This window comes from Mobula hypostoma, chromosome 19 (assembly GCF_963921235.1).
Source record: "Mobula hypostoma chromosome 19, sMobHyp1.1, whole genome shotgun sequence".
NCBI classification, from domain to species: Eukaryota; Metazoa; Chordata; class Chondrichthyes; order Myliobatiformes; family Myliobatidae; genus Mobula; species Mobula hypostoma.
The window spans coordinates 36,742,441-36,757,934 of NC_086115.1; the positions used below are offsets into that span (position 1 = coordinate 36,742,441).

The window sequence follows — 15,494 nt, forward strand, 5'->3', positions numbered from 1 at the left end:
TAACCTGACCTCTAACTCCCTACATCACTGTCCATAAATCCTAACCTGACCACTAGCACCTCTCTCTATCCCCAAAACCATCCATACTAGCCTAAAAAACACTGGGTCCCAGCCATGATCTCGACAGAGACTGCAGCTTGATGCCATCGTGGTTTAAATTCAATTAATTGAGAAATGCAGCTTTATTAGTAGCACTTGCAAAAGCTAAAAATAAAGCAGAAAAACAGATTCCGTTTTATGTGTTGTGAACTGTGAACTCTATTACTTGCAATTTGAATGTATAGTCAGTTATGCTGTGGCTAAAAAAAATGTAAGCATCATAAAACAGAAGTCATAATTAGACATGGTTAATTTGCCCCCAGAATCTCCAAGAAAAATACTACTGTTGCATAAACTTAATGAGTATTAATTTTCATTATGAGTCCCTAGACTTCTTACCTCAAAGGTGTCCTCCTGAGAATCACAGCGTGAGTGGAATTTCATCAAAGTGGCTGCACCATCTAGGACATCACATAGCTCCTTCAGAAAGACTCCACAGAAGGGAACCACTTTGCACCCGGGGATATTTAGAGCACGGCTTACCACTCTCCGGTATTCAGATGATGTTTCATGCTGTGCCATTGCATCTTTCAGGCTCCTCATAGTTTCAATGTCAGACTGGTCCATAAATTGCCACATCTTCAGAACCTTCCTAGACCTGCAACAAGCCACAACCAAACCTTCTTAAGGGATGGTTAACACATCTTTCTGTAATAGCAGGCCCTAATGGGCTGGTGAATATAGAAAACAGAATATTTATTCCTTTGGAAACACTTTGCCAAAAGTATCATTGTGCTGTAACAATAGTTCATGGCAAATAATGAGGTGGAGTACATAATCAATATTCAGATGTGCATATTTCATTTTGCCTGACAAGGAACGTTTACTTTGACTATGGATGTGATGGGAGTGCATGTGGATTAGGACACAGATGGACCTGCCCCTGGATATATCCTTGAACTGAATTGGATAAGCTTATATTTGTGCAAGATCAGCAGTTCCCCTCATCACTAAAATCTCCAAATGTCACATCGTGCAACCCAACCCATCCCCCCAGGCCCGATGGCTTGCATCATCAGTCACAAAAATGTGTCAATAGTGCAGAATCAGCTGCAGGCAGCTGCTCATAGGCAGGCAAGGGTTAAAGACAGCACCCGGGTGAGGATGGGTGCGGCAGTCTCCAGACAAAGGAGATCTTTGAGTTGAGACTACTGGAGCCAATCCTGCTCACTTCAGACAAGATAAGTGATCCAACAAATAGGGGACAGTAGTTTTACTAACTTCAAACTATCATCAGCTGTCAGCTTGTAGTTTCTGTTGAGTTTTAATATCTCTATTGTGAATGGTGATTGATCTTGCAAGTAAAGAATTCAACCATATACAGTTTACTAAATGATCAATATCCATAACTGAAAGTGAATTCTGCATAAAACTGGCATTTCTCTGTTCAGAATTCAGAACTGTGTGGTGACAGGGGTCATGCTGTTCTCTTTGTGCACAAGCAAAATAAAGTGTGGTTGAGTCATAAGAGTGTGTGTATTCTGGATCCAGTTACTTCATTTTATTTTGTTACTGGCGACAACATATAAACTCAGTGGCCACTTCTTTTAAGTGCACCTGTGCACCTGCTCATTAATGCAAACATCTAATCAGCCGATCATGTGGCAGCAACTCAATACATAAACGTAGACATCGTCAAGATGTTCTGTTGTTGTTCAGACCTAACATCAGAATGAGAAGGAAATGTGGTCTAAGTCACTTTGCCTGTGGAATGATTGTTGATGCTAGATGGGGTGGTTTGAGTATCTCAGAAACTGCTGATCTCCTGGGATTTCCATGCACAACAGTCTCTAGAGTTTACAGAGAACAGTGTGAAAAGAAAAAAAAAATCCAGTGAGTGGCAGCTCTATAGGAGAAAATGCTTTGTTAACGAGAGAGGTCAGAGGAGAATTGCCAGCCTGGTTCAAGCTAACAGGAAGGCAACAGTAAATCAAGTAACTATGTGTTATAACAGTGGTGTGCAGAAGAGTATCTCTAAAAGCACAATATGTCAAACCTTGAACTGGATGGGCTACAATACTTTACTTTATTGTCACCAAACAATTGATACTAGAGCGTACAATCATCACAGCAATACTTGATTCTGCGCTTCACGCTCCCTGGAGTACAAATCGATAGTAAATACTAAAAATTTAAATTATAAATCATAAATAGAAAATAGAAAAGGGAAAGTAAGGTAGTGCAAAAAAAAACTGAGAGGCAGGTCCGGATATTTGGACAATAGCAGAAGACTATGAACATACACTCAGTGACCACGTTATTAGGTTAGGGAGGAATAGTACCTAATAAAATAGCCACTGAGTGTACATTTTACACTTAGCTGCATTTCATTTTTCTTTGACTGTGACAGTATAACCAGACCTATTTGTCTATTTGATTATACTGTCACAGTCAAGTTAATCACCACTGGAATTTAATTCATACCGGTCTTAACTTTCAGCTCAAAATTGGATTTGTACACCCAATACATCCAAGTTGCATCAGAACCATGAAGCTTGAGTTTTAGACAAGGCCAGGCATTAGGGCTCATCTGAATGAGGCATTATGAGACCTCGTGGAAACCTATCGAATGGTGAAAGATCTTGATAGAGTGGATATAGACAGGATGTTTCCTATGGTGGAAGAGAGTAAGACCAGAGGACACAGCCTCAGAATAGAGGGGAATCCTTTTAGAATGGAGACGCGGAGGAATTCCTTTAGCCAAAGAGTGATGAATCTGTGGAATTCTTTGCTACAGGCAGCTGCCGAGGCCAAGGCTCTATGTATATTTAGGGCAGAGGTTGATAGATTCTTGATTGGTCACGACATGAAGGGATACGGGAAGATTGGGGCTGAAAGGAAAATTGGATCAGCCATAATGAAATGGTAGGCAGACTTGATGGACCAAATAGCCTAATTCTACTCCGATATCTTATGGTCTTATGGCCTTTGGTATGTTGAAAATGGATGCAATGTTTTATAGTATAACTTCCTATATGTTCACCCTTGCTAGAAAACTTTTAAGTTGATAACACAATTCTTAAGTGAGGGAAAAATTAGTGGACTTGGAATATAGGAACTGCAGTATGGGTTTCTTCCTTACAAATATACAACAATTGGATTGATGATAGTAATAGTAAATTATTTGACTATGAGATCCACTATCACCCAAAACAGTTCATTTCAATGTAAAATTCTTGCATAAACTTTTAACTCTAGACCCGTGGAACTAAAGCTTTTATGACCTAACTTATCTAAAGCATTTCTTGATTAAGTGCCAAAAGAACAATTTATGATCAAAGTAGCTCATACATAACATGGAAAAATGCACTCTAATCTTAACTTTGAACTTCTTCCAGTAAAGCAATAAATCAGCGATACCTGAGGCCTGCCAAGAATTCCATCACGGCGTTGTAATTACCCATGTTCCAGCAACACTTTGCCACATGGACCAAGTAAGAGAACACTTCCCTCTTCTCCTCCATGGAGCCGGCCGTCAGGATCAGCCATGTCACCCAGGAGCTCACCTGAAATATGATGAGTTTACATTTGTTAATGCACTGGATTCATCCATTATCGAATCTGCTGATTGCGTGCTTTGTTCCTTAAACAACATGAAGAAGTGATTCAGAGAGGATTCTGGTGGAAGTATAGAATTCAGATGACAGCACCTTCCACTCACCTGCACAGAGACTTTGAAACTTCAGGAACTTGTGGGATGCAGTTCTGCAGAGTAGAGCATTCCACATGCAACAAGGTAGAACAAAAAATAGGTTTGCCAGTGCTCATTCCTTAGTAACACCATGGATATAGTTTATGATTTTTACCTTCTTTCGATGCAGACTTCCACAGAGCCATTGCTGGTTTAAAGCTTTCTTACTACGGCAGTCCGTTGACTAAGCATTGTGTGAATACTGTCTAGGGCAGGAATTCTCAACCTGGGGTCCACGGACCTCTTGGTTAATGGTAGGGGTCCATAGCATAAAAAAGGTTGGGAACCCCTGGTCTAGAGAAGAGGACTGGACAGACAAGTTTTCGTCTCATCCAAGTTCACAGATACATTCTTCAAAACTGCAGATGATCCCACTCCCCTTGTTACTTCCCCCATTTAAAATATTAATCAGACATTAATTGGGAAATGTTACTGTGCTAAAGATAAAAGATAGAATTACTAAAAGTACTGCAACATTAATATCTTGCCATTATTGGGGCAATCAAATTTCCTTCTCTACTGGAAACTAATATGCCATTTGAGTTGTTAAGATAGTCCAATAGCCATATTTCTGCTAAGAACTATTCCGTTCATGATTATTTCAATGAAAGGTATTCAAATTTACAAATTATAATTGGTACTTGAACTCTTACTCTTTGATTTTAAATCCAGGTCAGTGTAACTGATTGGAAGCATAAACACCATCTCTCTCTCTCTCACCACAGTTGATCCATGAACAATTGAATATTTCCCAGAATTTCCATTTTCACTCCAGATGTCCAATATTCAAAGTATTTTGCTTGATGGAGAGTATTCAGAGCTTTCACATCAGCCAGAAGTTCAAGGAGCATATTACCTTTCGACAGAATACTGTGACAATTATGATTGCTTTGAATGACAAGTCCTTTAGAACTGTGCACTGAGGTGGGTAATTTCCATACTGGTGCATGAGATTTGCGCATGATGGATTATGAAAGCAAAATTACATTCCTTTGTAAATATTTGCTGATACCTTTTGTGTCTGCTCAATGTGTACTAAGATGTGTGGTGCCTGAGCTTCATTTATGAATAGGCAAAACAAATGGTAGACAGTATCTGAAAATCCCTTATTCCATTAGTACTCATTTATTTTCCTCACTAAGGATTGAAGTGCAAATGAAAACCACCTTGTGATTCGCTATGCTGCCTTTCAGGCGAGATGCTAAACAAAGGTTGTGAACTGGTGAATTTGAAGATCCAAATATTTTTCCTCAAAGTAATGCAGGAACACTTCCTACTGCTCTCACCAATGAATACTAAATATTAAAAAAATAATTTGCTAGCAATTTTTGTCACTGCTGTTTATCGTTTGTGGACTTGGAATGTGATAGTTAGCATCTGCATTCACTTTGAGAATAATGATCAACCTTAAAATATTTAATTCTATTTTGAGGTCTTAATAACGCTACCTAAACCCTGAGAATCAACTACATATGTTTAGTGCAGCAGAAGTCAGCAAAAAATCCAGGTGATATTTGTCAAATCGGCACTTCTAGAAAACTGCTTTACTAAAATGATAGTAGAAATCTTCTCTTTTGTTAAACTCACTAATATACTTTCCAAAGGTCCATTGAGGGATTCTGGTGGATGTGAAGATCCCTATTGTACTTAAGACATAACCCTGTTGAGCACATGAGCTTCATAGCATTCAGAACAATAGGCCAAAGCCTAGGAATCAGACTTAGTACAACAATTTTTTTTTGCCAGCATGGTTACGGTGGTCTTTTGTACCATAAATCCCTGTGAGAGCTGAAGAACCATGGACTGCAATCTTCAGGGAGCAGAGGAACAAAATGTACTTGAACTGCACAACACAGTTAACTGAAGAACTCAAGTGAAGCATATAGAACATGTTGATGTTACTCCCATATTCCATCTGGGGAAATATACTCAGTGGCCACTTTATTAAGTACCTCCTCTACCTAATGAAGTGACTACTGGATATATGTAAACACAAGGAAATCTGCAGATGCTGGAAATTCAAGCAACACACTCAAAATGCTGGTGGAACGCAGCAGGCCAGGCAGCATCTATAGGAAGAGGTACAGTCGATGTTTTGGGCCAAAACCCTTCGTCAGGACTAACTGAAAGAAGAGATAGTAAGAGATTTGAAAGTGGGAGGGGGAGGGGGAGATCTGAAATGATAGGAGAAGACAGGAAATGGAGGGATGGAGCTGAGAGCTGGAAAGTTAATTCGCAAAAGGGATACAAGGCTGGAGAAGGGAGAGGATCATGGGACGGGAGGCCTAGGGAGAAAGAAAGGGGGAGGGGAGCACCAGAGGAAGATATATATGCTTGTGGTCTTTTGCTGCTGTAGCCCACCCACTTCCAGGTTCAATGTGTTGTGCCTTCAGAGATGCGCTTCTGCACACCACTACAGAATGCGTGATTATTTCAGTTACTGTCATCTTCCTGGCAGCTTGAACCAATCTGGCCATTCACCTCAGAACACCCTCATTAACAAGGCATCTTTGCCCACAGAACTGCCACTCACTAAATGTTTTATTTTGTTTTTCGCTCCATTCCCTGTAGACTCTAGAGACCGTTGTGCGTAAAAATCCAGGAGATCCAAAGTTTATGAGATACTCAAACCATCCCATCTAGCACCAACAATCATATCACAGTCAAAGTCACTTAGATCACAATTCTTCCACATTCTGATGTTTTGGCTGAGCAGCAACTGAGCCTCTTGGCCATGTCTGATTGGTCGAGTAGATATTTGGATTAATGAGGTGTACAGGTGTACCTAATAAAATGGCCACTGAGTGTAAGCTCATTGTTTTCTAAATGGTAAACTAAACCTGCGTTTGTGGAAATAACCAGTTCTTTACCGTCTGGGATTCTATTCAGTTTGGCACCATATAGGCAAGGAAATAAACATTTTGAGATGGTTTATATCTGGGTTATCATCCAAATGCATTTTAAAGGGCACTCTAGTTAACTTTTTTCTGCCTAAAATTAATGCTTGCCAATTTCCAAAGCATTAAAAATTAACTGAGAGTAACTGAAACACAGAACTATGAGTCTTTTCACAATGCAGCGATAATACTTGAAACCCAAACAACAGGAATTCTGCAGATGCTGGAAATTCAAGCAACACACATCAAAGTTGCTGGTGAACGCAGCAGGCCAAGCAGCATCTATAGGAAGAGGCCATCTCAACAGGTACAGGACTTAAATTCCAAGAATATAACTCACACCTTCCAGGATAGTTTACGTTTCCTAGGGACTTTGCTTCGTGAACTCTAACCCAACTCTCAACAAATAAACTAGGTATTGGGACTTCCCTCCTCAGATGGGGCAGCCAGTATTCTCCTGACAATTGGTCATTTCAAATACTGCACCGTGGGGCTTGGGTCAACCTGAATGCTTTTCCTTGGGGAAACATGGTCACCAGAATGCGACTGGGAATAAGAACTTCTGAAGTTATTTCCAATTGCAGTCGTGTGAAGTTCCTTCTCTGTTGATGCTAGCTGATAGGCACTGGTCTGAACTCTTCAGAATATGAATGGGTATTTAGACTGCAGGTCCAACTTGTGCTGGGCAAGGAACTGCAAACAATCATGGCCCTTGTGTTAACTACCTTATTTCTATACAGGCAAAGAAACTGCATTTGGAATCATGTTCCCTTTTGCAGAACAATAGAGACAACACTGGTTAATTTGGAGAACAAGAACACCAGAATGGAAATTTTGATTTACAGCACTCACACGATAGCACCAAAAGTTGTTTATCTTTGCTAATTCCTTAGCCTTTGCTGTGACTAGAGTTCAGTGTCCACTAAATATTGAGGCACCACAAATACATCAAACCAGGAAGGTCATCCTGGAGTGAAATAAATACCAGTTTTGGCCACAGCTGGAGTACCATATATAGCTTTGGTCATCATATTACGGGAAGGATCTGCTGGCAATTTGCAATGTTTTATGAGAACCCTGAAGGGGCTAGTGAACTGCAAGCAGATCTCACAACACGCTGGAGGAACTCAGCAGTTTGGGCAGCATCCGTGGAAATGATCAGTCAATGTTTCGGGTTGGAACCCTTCATCAGGACTGAACAGGGAAGGGGCAGAAGCCCTATAAAAAAGATGGGGGGAAGGGTGGGAAGAAGGCTGGAAGGTTCCAGGTGAAAAACCAGTAAGGGGAAAGATAAAGGGGTGGGGGAGCGGAAGCAGGGAGGGGATAGGCAGGAAAGGTGAAGAAGGAAAAGAGGAAAGCCCAAAGGAGGTGGAACCAAAAGGGAGGTAGTAGGCAGCTGGGGGAGGGGGCAGAGTGAAACTGGGAAACTGGGATAGGGGAAGGGAGGCCGAAATTTTTAAATCTGGAATCTCTTACTCGGAAGAAGAGAATTTCAGGGGTAGAAAATAAAATGAGTCAAAATTCTAAATGGCATAAATGAAAATTCCCTGGAATGAAAAATTTCCCTTTGTCCCTATAAGGGGGGGGGGCGCGGGGAGATGTCAGAGGTAAGTTCTTTACACAGAGAGTGGACAGTGTGTGGAACAACCTGCCAGGTTTGGTGGTAGAGACAGATATATTAGGGTCATTTATTTAGGAAACTCTTAGGCAGGTGCATGGATGATAGAAAAATGGAGATCTGCATGAGAGGAAAGGGTCATATTTTTCCTAGAGTAGGTTTACAAGTAAGCACAACATCATGGGCCGAAGGGCCTGCACTGTGCTATAGGTTTCTATGTTCTATGATCTCTGTAAACAGAAAACTTCACACTTAGAAAGAGAATTTATTGCTGCATAGAATTAAAACTATGGGTTAGGATCTAGGAATCTGAATTAGCCCAAAGATTCCTTTCTTGGCTAGCATGGATGTGTTGATTTATTGTGCCTTAAATTTCTCTAATAGCTGAAGAAATAGCGAGATTGCCATTTACAAAGCAAAGGAGCAAAATGAGTATTAAACTGTTCAACTCAAGGATAGATGAAAACTATATCTCAGGCTCTTATTTGACAAAAATCAGAGGAAAATCTTAACTTTGACAAAACCTTTGTGCTTCAATAAGATAATACCTAAGTATTACCTCAGAGACTATAATCACAGATGCCCACAACTCATCTTTGTCACAACCTGACAATTAAAAGGATGACCATCAGCAGTGTTTGGATGTAGGGTTCCCATTGTTGGAAACAATTAAATTACTTTGATTACTTTCTTAATCCTTCCACACACAAATTTTAATTTTAATTTTCCGTTATGCTTAAGGAGGACATGGTTAACACTGGTCGTCATTTGCCGCTGTAGAGCATAATTCCATGAAATATGTAATGGTATATTAGGTAAGTCACACCTCACCCATGTGGGATAGAAATACAATGTAGTGTCTGGTATGTAACTATTGAACACTATGCATGGGTGAGCAGGTGGACAGCTGAAAACCTTTCTACAGGACAATGATTAAACATATAGGGTCAAACAGTGGAAATGATTCAGGATTGGGTGGTTGATGGCTGGCTTGTGTTGCCCTCCGATCTTGGCAATCCATTTGCAAACGTTTCGTCACCATACGAGTAGGTCACTTGTGGTGCATCCTCCGAGCACCTGGCCTTTGTACACTTGTCAACCAGTTGATTGGTCATCATTATGGAAACTCAGTTGTGATGTAAGGAGGGGGTCTCATTGCTGATGGGTTGTGTGGCGAACTATGTGTGCTGCTGTCTGGAATTTTGCCCACACTGGCTTATAAATGAAATCAAGGTCAACATGTCTGTTTATAGAATTGTTCGTGAAAAACCATGCCTCTAGGAATTCTCTTGCATGCTGCGTGTTTTCATGTGCCATGACTTTCATCGATACCCAGTTGAATATGTGTCGCTCTCAGTCTTTGTGGGTAGAGACCCGGGAGAGTTGGTCATTCCAGTTAACAGCCAATTGACGCTCATGGATCCTCATGGATAGTTTTTTCACAGTTTGGCCGACATAATATTTGTTGCAGTCCCTTCATTGGATTTTGTAGACCATGTTGGTCTTGTCCAATAGCTTGGTTTGTTCTTTAGGTCTGCAGAGTACTCCCCTCAACGTTGCTGCTGTTAGTTTATGCGCGACTGAAATTCTATGTTCTTGGAGCAGTCGGGCTGTTATTTCTGAGATATTTCAAATGTATGGAAGGACAACCTGTTTGGTCGCGTCTTGGTTGGGTTAAACAGCTCCAGGTCCAGAGGGACAAACAATCAAGAAGTTTGCAGATGTCCTTTCTAAAGGTGAATATATAAAGAAGAGAAGCAGGCATCATGTCTCATGTCAATGAAATGTAACAGACTGGCATTCATTCAGGCTAACCAGACAGACAAATACTACACTGCAGGATCAGATATACAACTCTACTGCTCCAACTTCAAATATATATCCAAGACTATCAGCTTACAGGACCAAATAACTGAACAAACAAGTAAGCATGATTTATCCACACTTTCCAAACACAAGATGGATATCTTCAACAGTAGGATTTTGTTATTAATTTTTTGTGTTATTACTTTGATTGCGGGATGATTGACAATTGGCAAGTTAACTGTAGAAGGCCGTTTACAAGTTTATTAGTAACCCCTGACCTGCTTTCATTTATAACTGTAGGAAAGAGAAGACTTTCAGTACTGATTGGATTTTAAACTGGCTTGCAAACATGGAGGGACAGTGACTGCATCACAATCTATTTCCTTCATACCTTGAGAACTCGTGATGTACCCACAGATATACTCAGAGGTCGATAGAGTTGCATAGAGAACCTCTGACACATCGATCTTCCTGAATCAAAGTTTTGAGTATAGAAGTTGGAACGTTAAGTTGAAGTTGAATAAGATGTAGGTGAGGTCTAATTTGTTGCATTGTGTGCAGTTCTGGTCATCTACTTACAGGAAAGATATCAATAAAATGGATGGAGTACCAAGAACATTCACAAGGATGATGCCAGGACTTGTGGACTTGAGTTAAAGGGACACATTAATAGGTTGCGACTTCATTCCTGGCAGCGTAGGAAAATGAGAGCAGATTTGATAGAGGTATAGAAAATTATGAGGGATCTCGACAGGATAAATGCAAGCAGATGCTTTCCACTGAAGCTTTGGTGAGACTAGAACTAGAATTAGAGATCATGGGTTAAGGATGAAATGTGAAATATTTAAGGGGAGCACAAGGGGGAATTTCTTCATTCAGATGGTAGTAGGAGTGTGAAACGAGCTGCCACTGGAAGTGGAGGATGCAGGTTAGCACATGGATGGGAGGGGTCGGGAGGGGTATGGACCAGGTACAGGTGGATGGGACTAGACAGGATAATACTTAGGAATGGGCCAGATGGGCTGAAGGGACATTTCTATGCAGTAGTGCTCAATAACTTTACTCCAAGAAAGGCGATTAATCTGATTGACTCAACAATTGCTCCCTGGTCTGCTGAGTAACTCCACCGTTTTTATCACCGTTTTCCAACTCACCACAGAAATCTCACAGTGCACCCATGCACTCCAGGAAAGTGACACAAGATACAGAAGCAGGAATAGCCTAGCTTCAACAATGTCATTTCCCCCACTGCCATTAGATTACTGAACCACCCTACAAAACAATAATACTGCCTTAGACCATATTTTCCCTCTTTCTCAATCCGGCACTAGTGTAGTTATGTTTATTCTGTTGTGTATTATGCACATGCACAAGATATGAAAATGTTAATTTAAGTTTACATTAACCTATATTTGTGTAATGCACTGTGTGCTGATTCCCTTTTCTGATTTCCTATCTCTCCACCTCATCTGGTCCCATGGATGACGGCCTCCAAGGATAGCCTCAGTCCAGGTGGCATGAACATCAATTTCTCCAACTTTCGGTAACTATTCCCCTCTCCCTTCCCTCTTCTTCAATTCCCCTTTCTGGTCCCCCCTCATCTTACCTCTTGTATTCTGCTCACTTGCCTATCGTCCTATCCTTTCTCCCAGGGTCCACTCTCCTTTCCTATCGGATTCCTTCTTCCTCACCCTTTTACCTTTTTTTACCTATGGCCTAGCTTCTTACTCCCCCCCCCCCACCTACCTGGCTTCACCTACCACCTTCTAGTTGGTACTGTACTCCTTCCCCTACCCCCCACTTTCTTATTCTGGCTTCTTCCCTCTTCCTTTCCAGTCCTGATGAAGTTTCTTGGCTTGAAATGTCGACTGTCTATTCACTTCCACAGATGCCGCCTGATCTGCTGAGTTCCTCCAGCATTTTGCGTGTGTTGCTCAGAATCTGCCTTTTGAATATGAGCACCTAGGAAAACCAATGTGCACACCTTCACTTCAAAGTTGAAATATAGTGGTCTACAGATTAATTCACAGCCAGTTAGTGTGATTGGGAGAACGGTGAATGTAATTCCAGTCCCCATCCTCCAACAGTCTCCTGTCACATCCTCACACTTGAATCTCCATGGTGTGGGTTTGCAGAGCAGGACTGCTGATTGTAGCAAGGGTCAAGGGTCAAGGACAACTTTATTCACCACACACTTCTATAGGTATTAGGAATTTGCTGTGATGTGTTGGTCAGGGCATGACATGCAACAAAAACAATTGTAAGGAATAAAGATTTATATAAAAATAAAGTTAGAGGTTATAATGTGGAATGAGCAGCCCAGTCCACAACATGTAATAAATGGATAATCTGTCAAAGAGAATTGAAACTGAATGGGCAGGCGAAGCTACATAGTTTACAGAAAGACATCCTGTTTTATGAACTTTGTAAATTTGCTTGTCTGTTCTGTCAGTGAGCTACGTTCACCCTTATACCTTCATGTTCTCTGCTAACAATTCTTCCATTATTTTCACACGCAGCTTCTAATACTGCAAGGATCACGCTTCAGAGTTGAAACATTTAATGACCTACATTCTCAGCATTACTGGAAGTAATCCATCCTTTCGGTACAGGGAGCCAGAATACTCACTTGAAGTGCCCACTGGTGCCACAATTTGCATTCTTACAAACAGAGATCATTGAACAGACTATAGAGACTTAGTACAGCAGCTGAGCAAGATCATGGACAAGAACAAGAGGCAGTACAGAGGCAACATAGCAGTAATTTCCCCTTGCATTTCATGCCCAAATAGGTAGAATCAGAAATGCTAGATATGGATACATACAGAGATAAACGGATGGATACATACAGAGACAGACAGATCAAGTTTACTTGCCATACACATTGTACATTTCCATGTATTAGGAATTTGCAATGGAGTGGTGGTCAGGGCATGACATAAATAATTATATATCAAAAAGCTAATAAATTTAGAAATTAAATGATGGATATGGAATAAAATGTGCATAAATAAATAAATACCAGCATGTACTTACAACATAAAGAGCATTATAAAAAGTGGTTTGAAGTGCTTACAGTGCACTGCAGTGACAGGGATCATAGACAGAGGGTGGGGAGTGGTGCTAACCAGAATGGTTGATCAGATTGACTGCCTGAGGGAAAAAACTGAGGGAAGAGCCAACGTAAATATTTTCATAAATAGAAGAATACTGGCGTAAAGAACAAAGTCAAAGTCAACTAAAACCAAGCAGGAAACACTTGGTGCTCTTGAGGTTAAAATTATAATTAAGAAAATGTCGTCTAAAATGAATTCTTTGACACATTTAAAACTAGTGTCGTTCCCAGTGAGATGATCAAGCATCCATTTTATGCAGAATATAAAGGTAGGTCAGACCAAATGCTGAAAATAAGCTTTCAAACTTGAAGCAACATCTGGTAATGATGAGGCAATTTTCTACTATTATTGAAATAAATTGCTGTTCCCTGTAATTCTGGTATTTATGGCTCCTGTAGTTAAGGATTAAAGTACCAAAAATGCAGAAATTATTTCATCTTTGATACATAAGTTAGCTGCCCTGATAATCAGGTTGGCACTTCAACTTGGAAAAGATTTTAGTCTCAGTACATAGCCTTTGATTATTTCAGGCATATTTTCCACCCATATCACACGCAGACTGATAATTCAACAATCTACATCCAACTTTCTAGTTTCAAGGTTTTCTTTGACCATACTTCCACACTCACTTATGAAAACACTGGAGGCCATTTTCCAAGGGATCTATACCGAAAGCAGTGGGGGAGTCTCATCAGAGAAACTCTTCTCCTCTTTTATACTTTACAACTTTGCAACCTATCTGCTGCCAACAGGCCCATCCACTTCTCTTCGATTGCTCTGACCACTTTGCCAGACAAAAAAAGGGTATTTTATAGAAATTTACAGGAGGAAATTCGAGCAGTCTGTGGAAACCTACATGGTCACGGGAAGAACGTGCAAACTCCATAAAGCGGAGACCCTGAAACTGTCAGTGTGAATGGTGTGCGGATTCTACTGCTACAGTTAGGGGAGGAAGAACGCATTAGAGCAGGGGTTCCCAAACTGTGGTCCAGGACCCTTTGGTTAATGGTATTGGTCTATGGCATAAAGAAGGTTGGGAACTCCTGCATTCGAGTCTAGCATCAGGAGAGTAGGTAACTTTGCAAAGGAAAATTTGCAAGACTGGAAGTGGTTACAGAGATAGGAGGATAGAGTCAGAGTCCAGGTGCAAGCTTTGCAAATACAGTTAAGTAGAATTGATAGCCAAGAAACTGGCCTATCAATGCAGCAGTTCCACACTGGAATTTATAGTCTGCAAGAGTCCCTTCTCACTTAATTTCACTTCAGCCTTTTTGCCATCTCCGGTACACCCGTCCCGCTTGTGGTTAACTTAAAGCCAATCAAATGTTATTAAGGCGACTGCAGTCTGAACAGGGATATTTCTGTTTTTGTTCCATCACATTAAAATATAGATGTAGTTAGTGCAGATTTTCCAATCTATGCAGGTAGAATGTTAGTTAACCTACTCAAATCTGTTAAGGTATTGGAGCACATATTCACAGCAACCTCTCCAGGTCCAGCCAAAGGTATATTGTTCCTCCTTTACATCTTTTTTATGATCGCAAGCCACTACTGTATATTAAAAATATCAAGTACTGCAGGTCTACCCCGTCAGTGAATTGCCCGACAATGGGGGAACTGGACTCACTGCTGACCATGTTGCCGCCTGCTACAGGAAGGCGTTGGAGGAGACGCGTGGACTAACAAGTGATTGCCTTGAACATTTTCCAAGACCCTGTTTGACATTGGTAAATCGGGTTCACTGGCTCGTTGGCGAGACTGATGGCTGGGGAGCCATGAGGCCTCAGGTGTAGCCCAGACCAGGCACTCATGCCACAGGGTGGCCTGTTGCAGCCGCCCAGGAGAAGAGACATCGGAGGCAGTGTGTGTCCATGCTGGGTAGGGGGCTTTCCCCTCCCATTGGTGCTGCCCTCTAGTGCTCACTCGGTGGAAGACAAGCTGGATCGGGGTAGCGTTTGTCAGCGGCTGTACTAGTGCACGATGACCATCTGCCGTGGGCTTGTTCTTACCAACAACATTCCCATGTACCGTCAGTCTACATGAAATGACACTCAAGGACTTAAGCTATATTTATTTGTGTGTGACTGTATGTTTAGGGCTATCGCAATTATATGTGCGATATATGCCTTGAGCTGGGTATGACCGTTGGCACTGTGTTTTACACCATGGTCCTGGAGGAATGCTGTTTCATTTGTCTCTGTTTGTGAGTATACATGTTTAGTTGAATGAAAATTAAACTCAAACTCGAACTTAAACAAATGCACAGA

At 41.1% G+C, this 15,494-nt stretch overlaps 1 protein-coding gene across 4 annotated transcripts in view; it reads right to left on the reverse strand.

Moving 5' to 3' along the window:
- The window catches only part of plce1 (phospholipase C, epsilon 1), a 482,678-nt gene that overhangs the window by 106,992 nt on the left and 360,192 nt on the right, over nt 1-15,494 (reverse strand). For all 4 annotated transcript variants that reach the window (XM_063071694.1, XM_063071693.1, XM_063071692.1 and 1 more), the window contains exons 5-6: nt 3,460-3,605; nt 439-697 (exon numbers count right to left, since the gene is read on the reverse strand). In XM_063071694.1, coding sequence (XP_062927764.1) covers nt 439-697; nt 3,460-3,605 — 405 coding nt within the window. The remainder of the gene's footprint in view (nt 1-438; nt 698-3,459; nt 3,606-15,494) is intronic.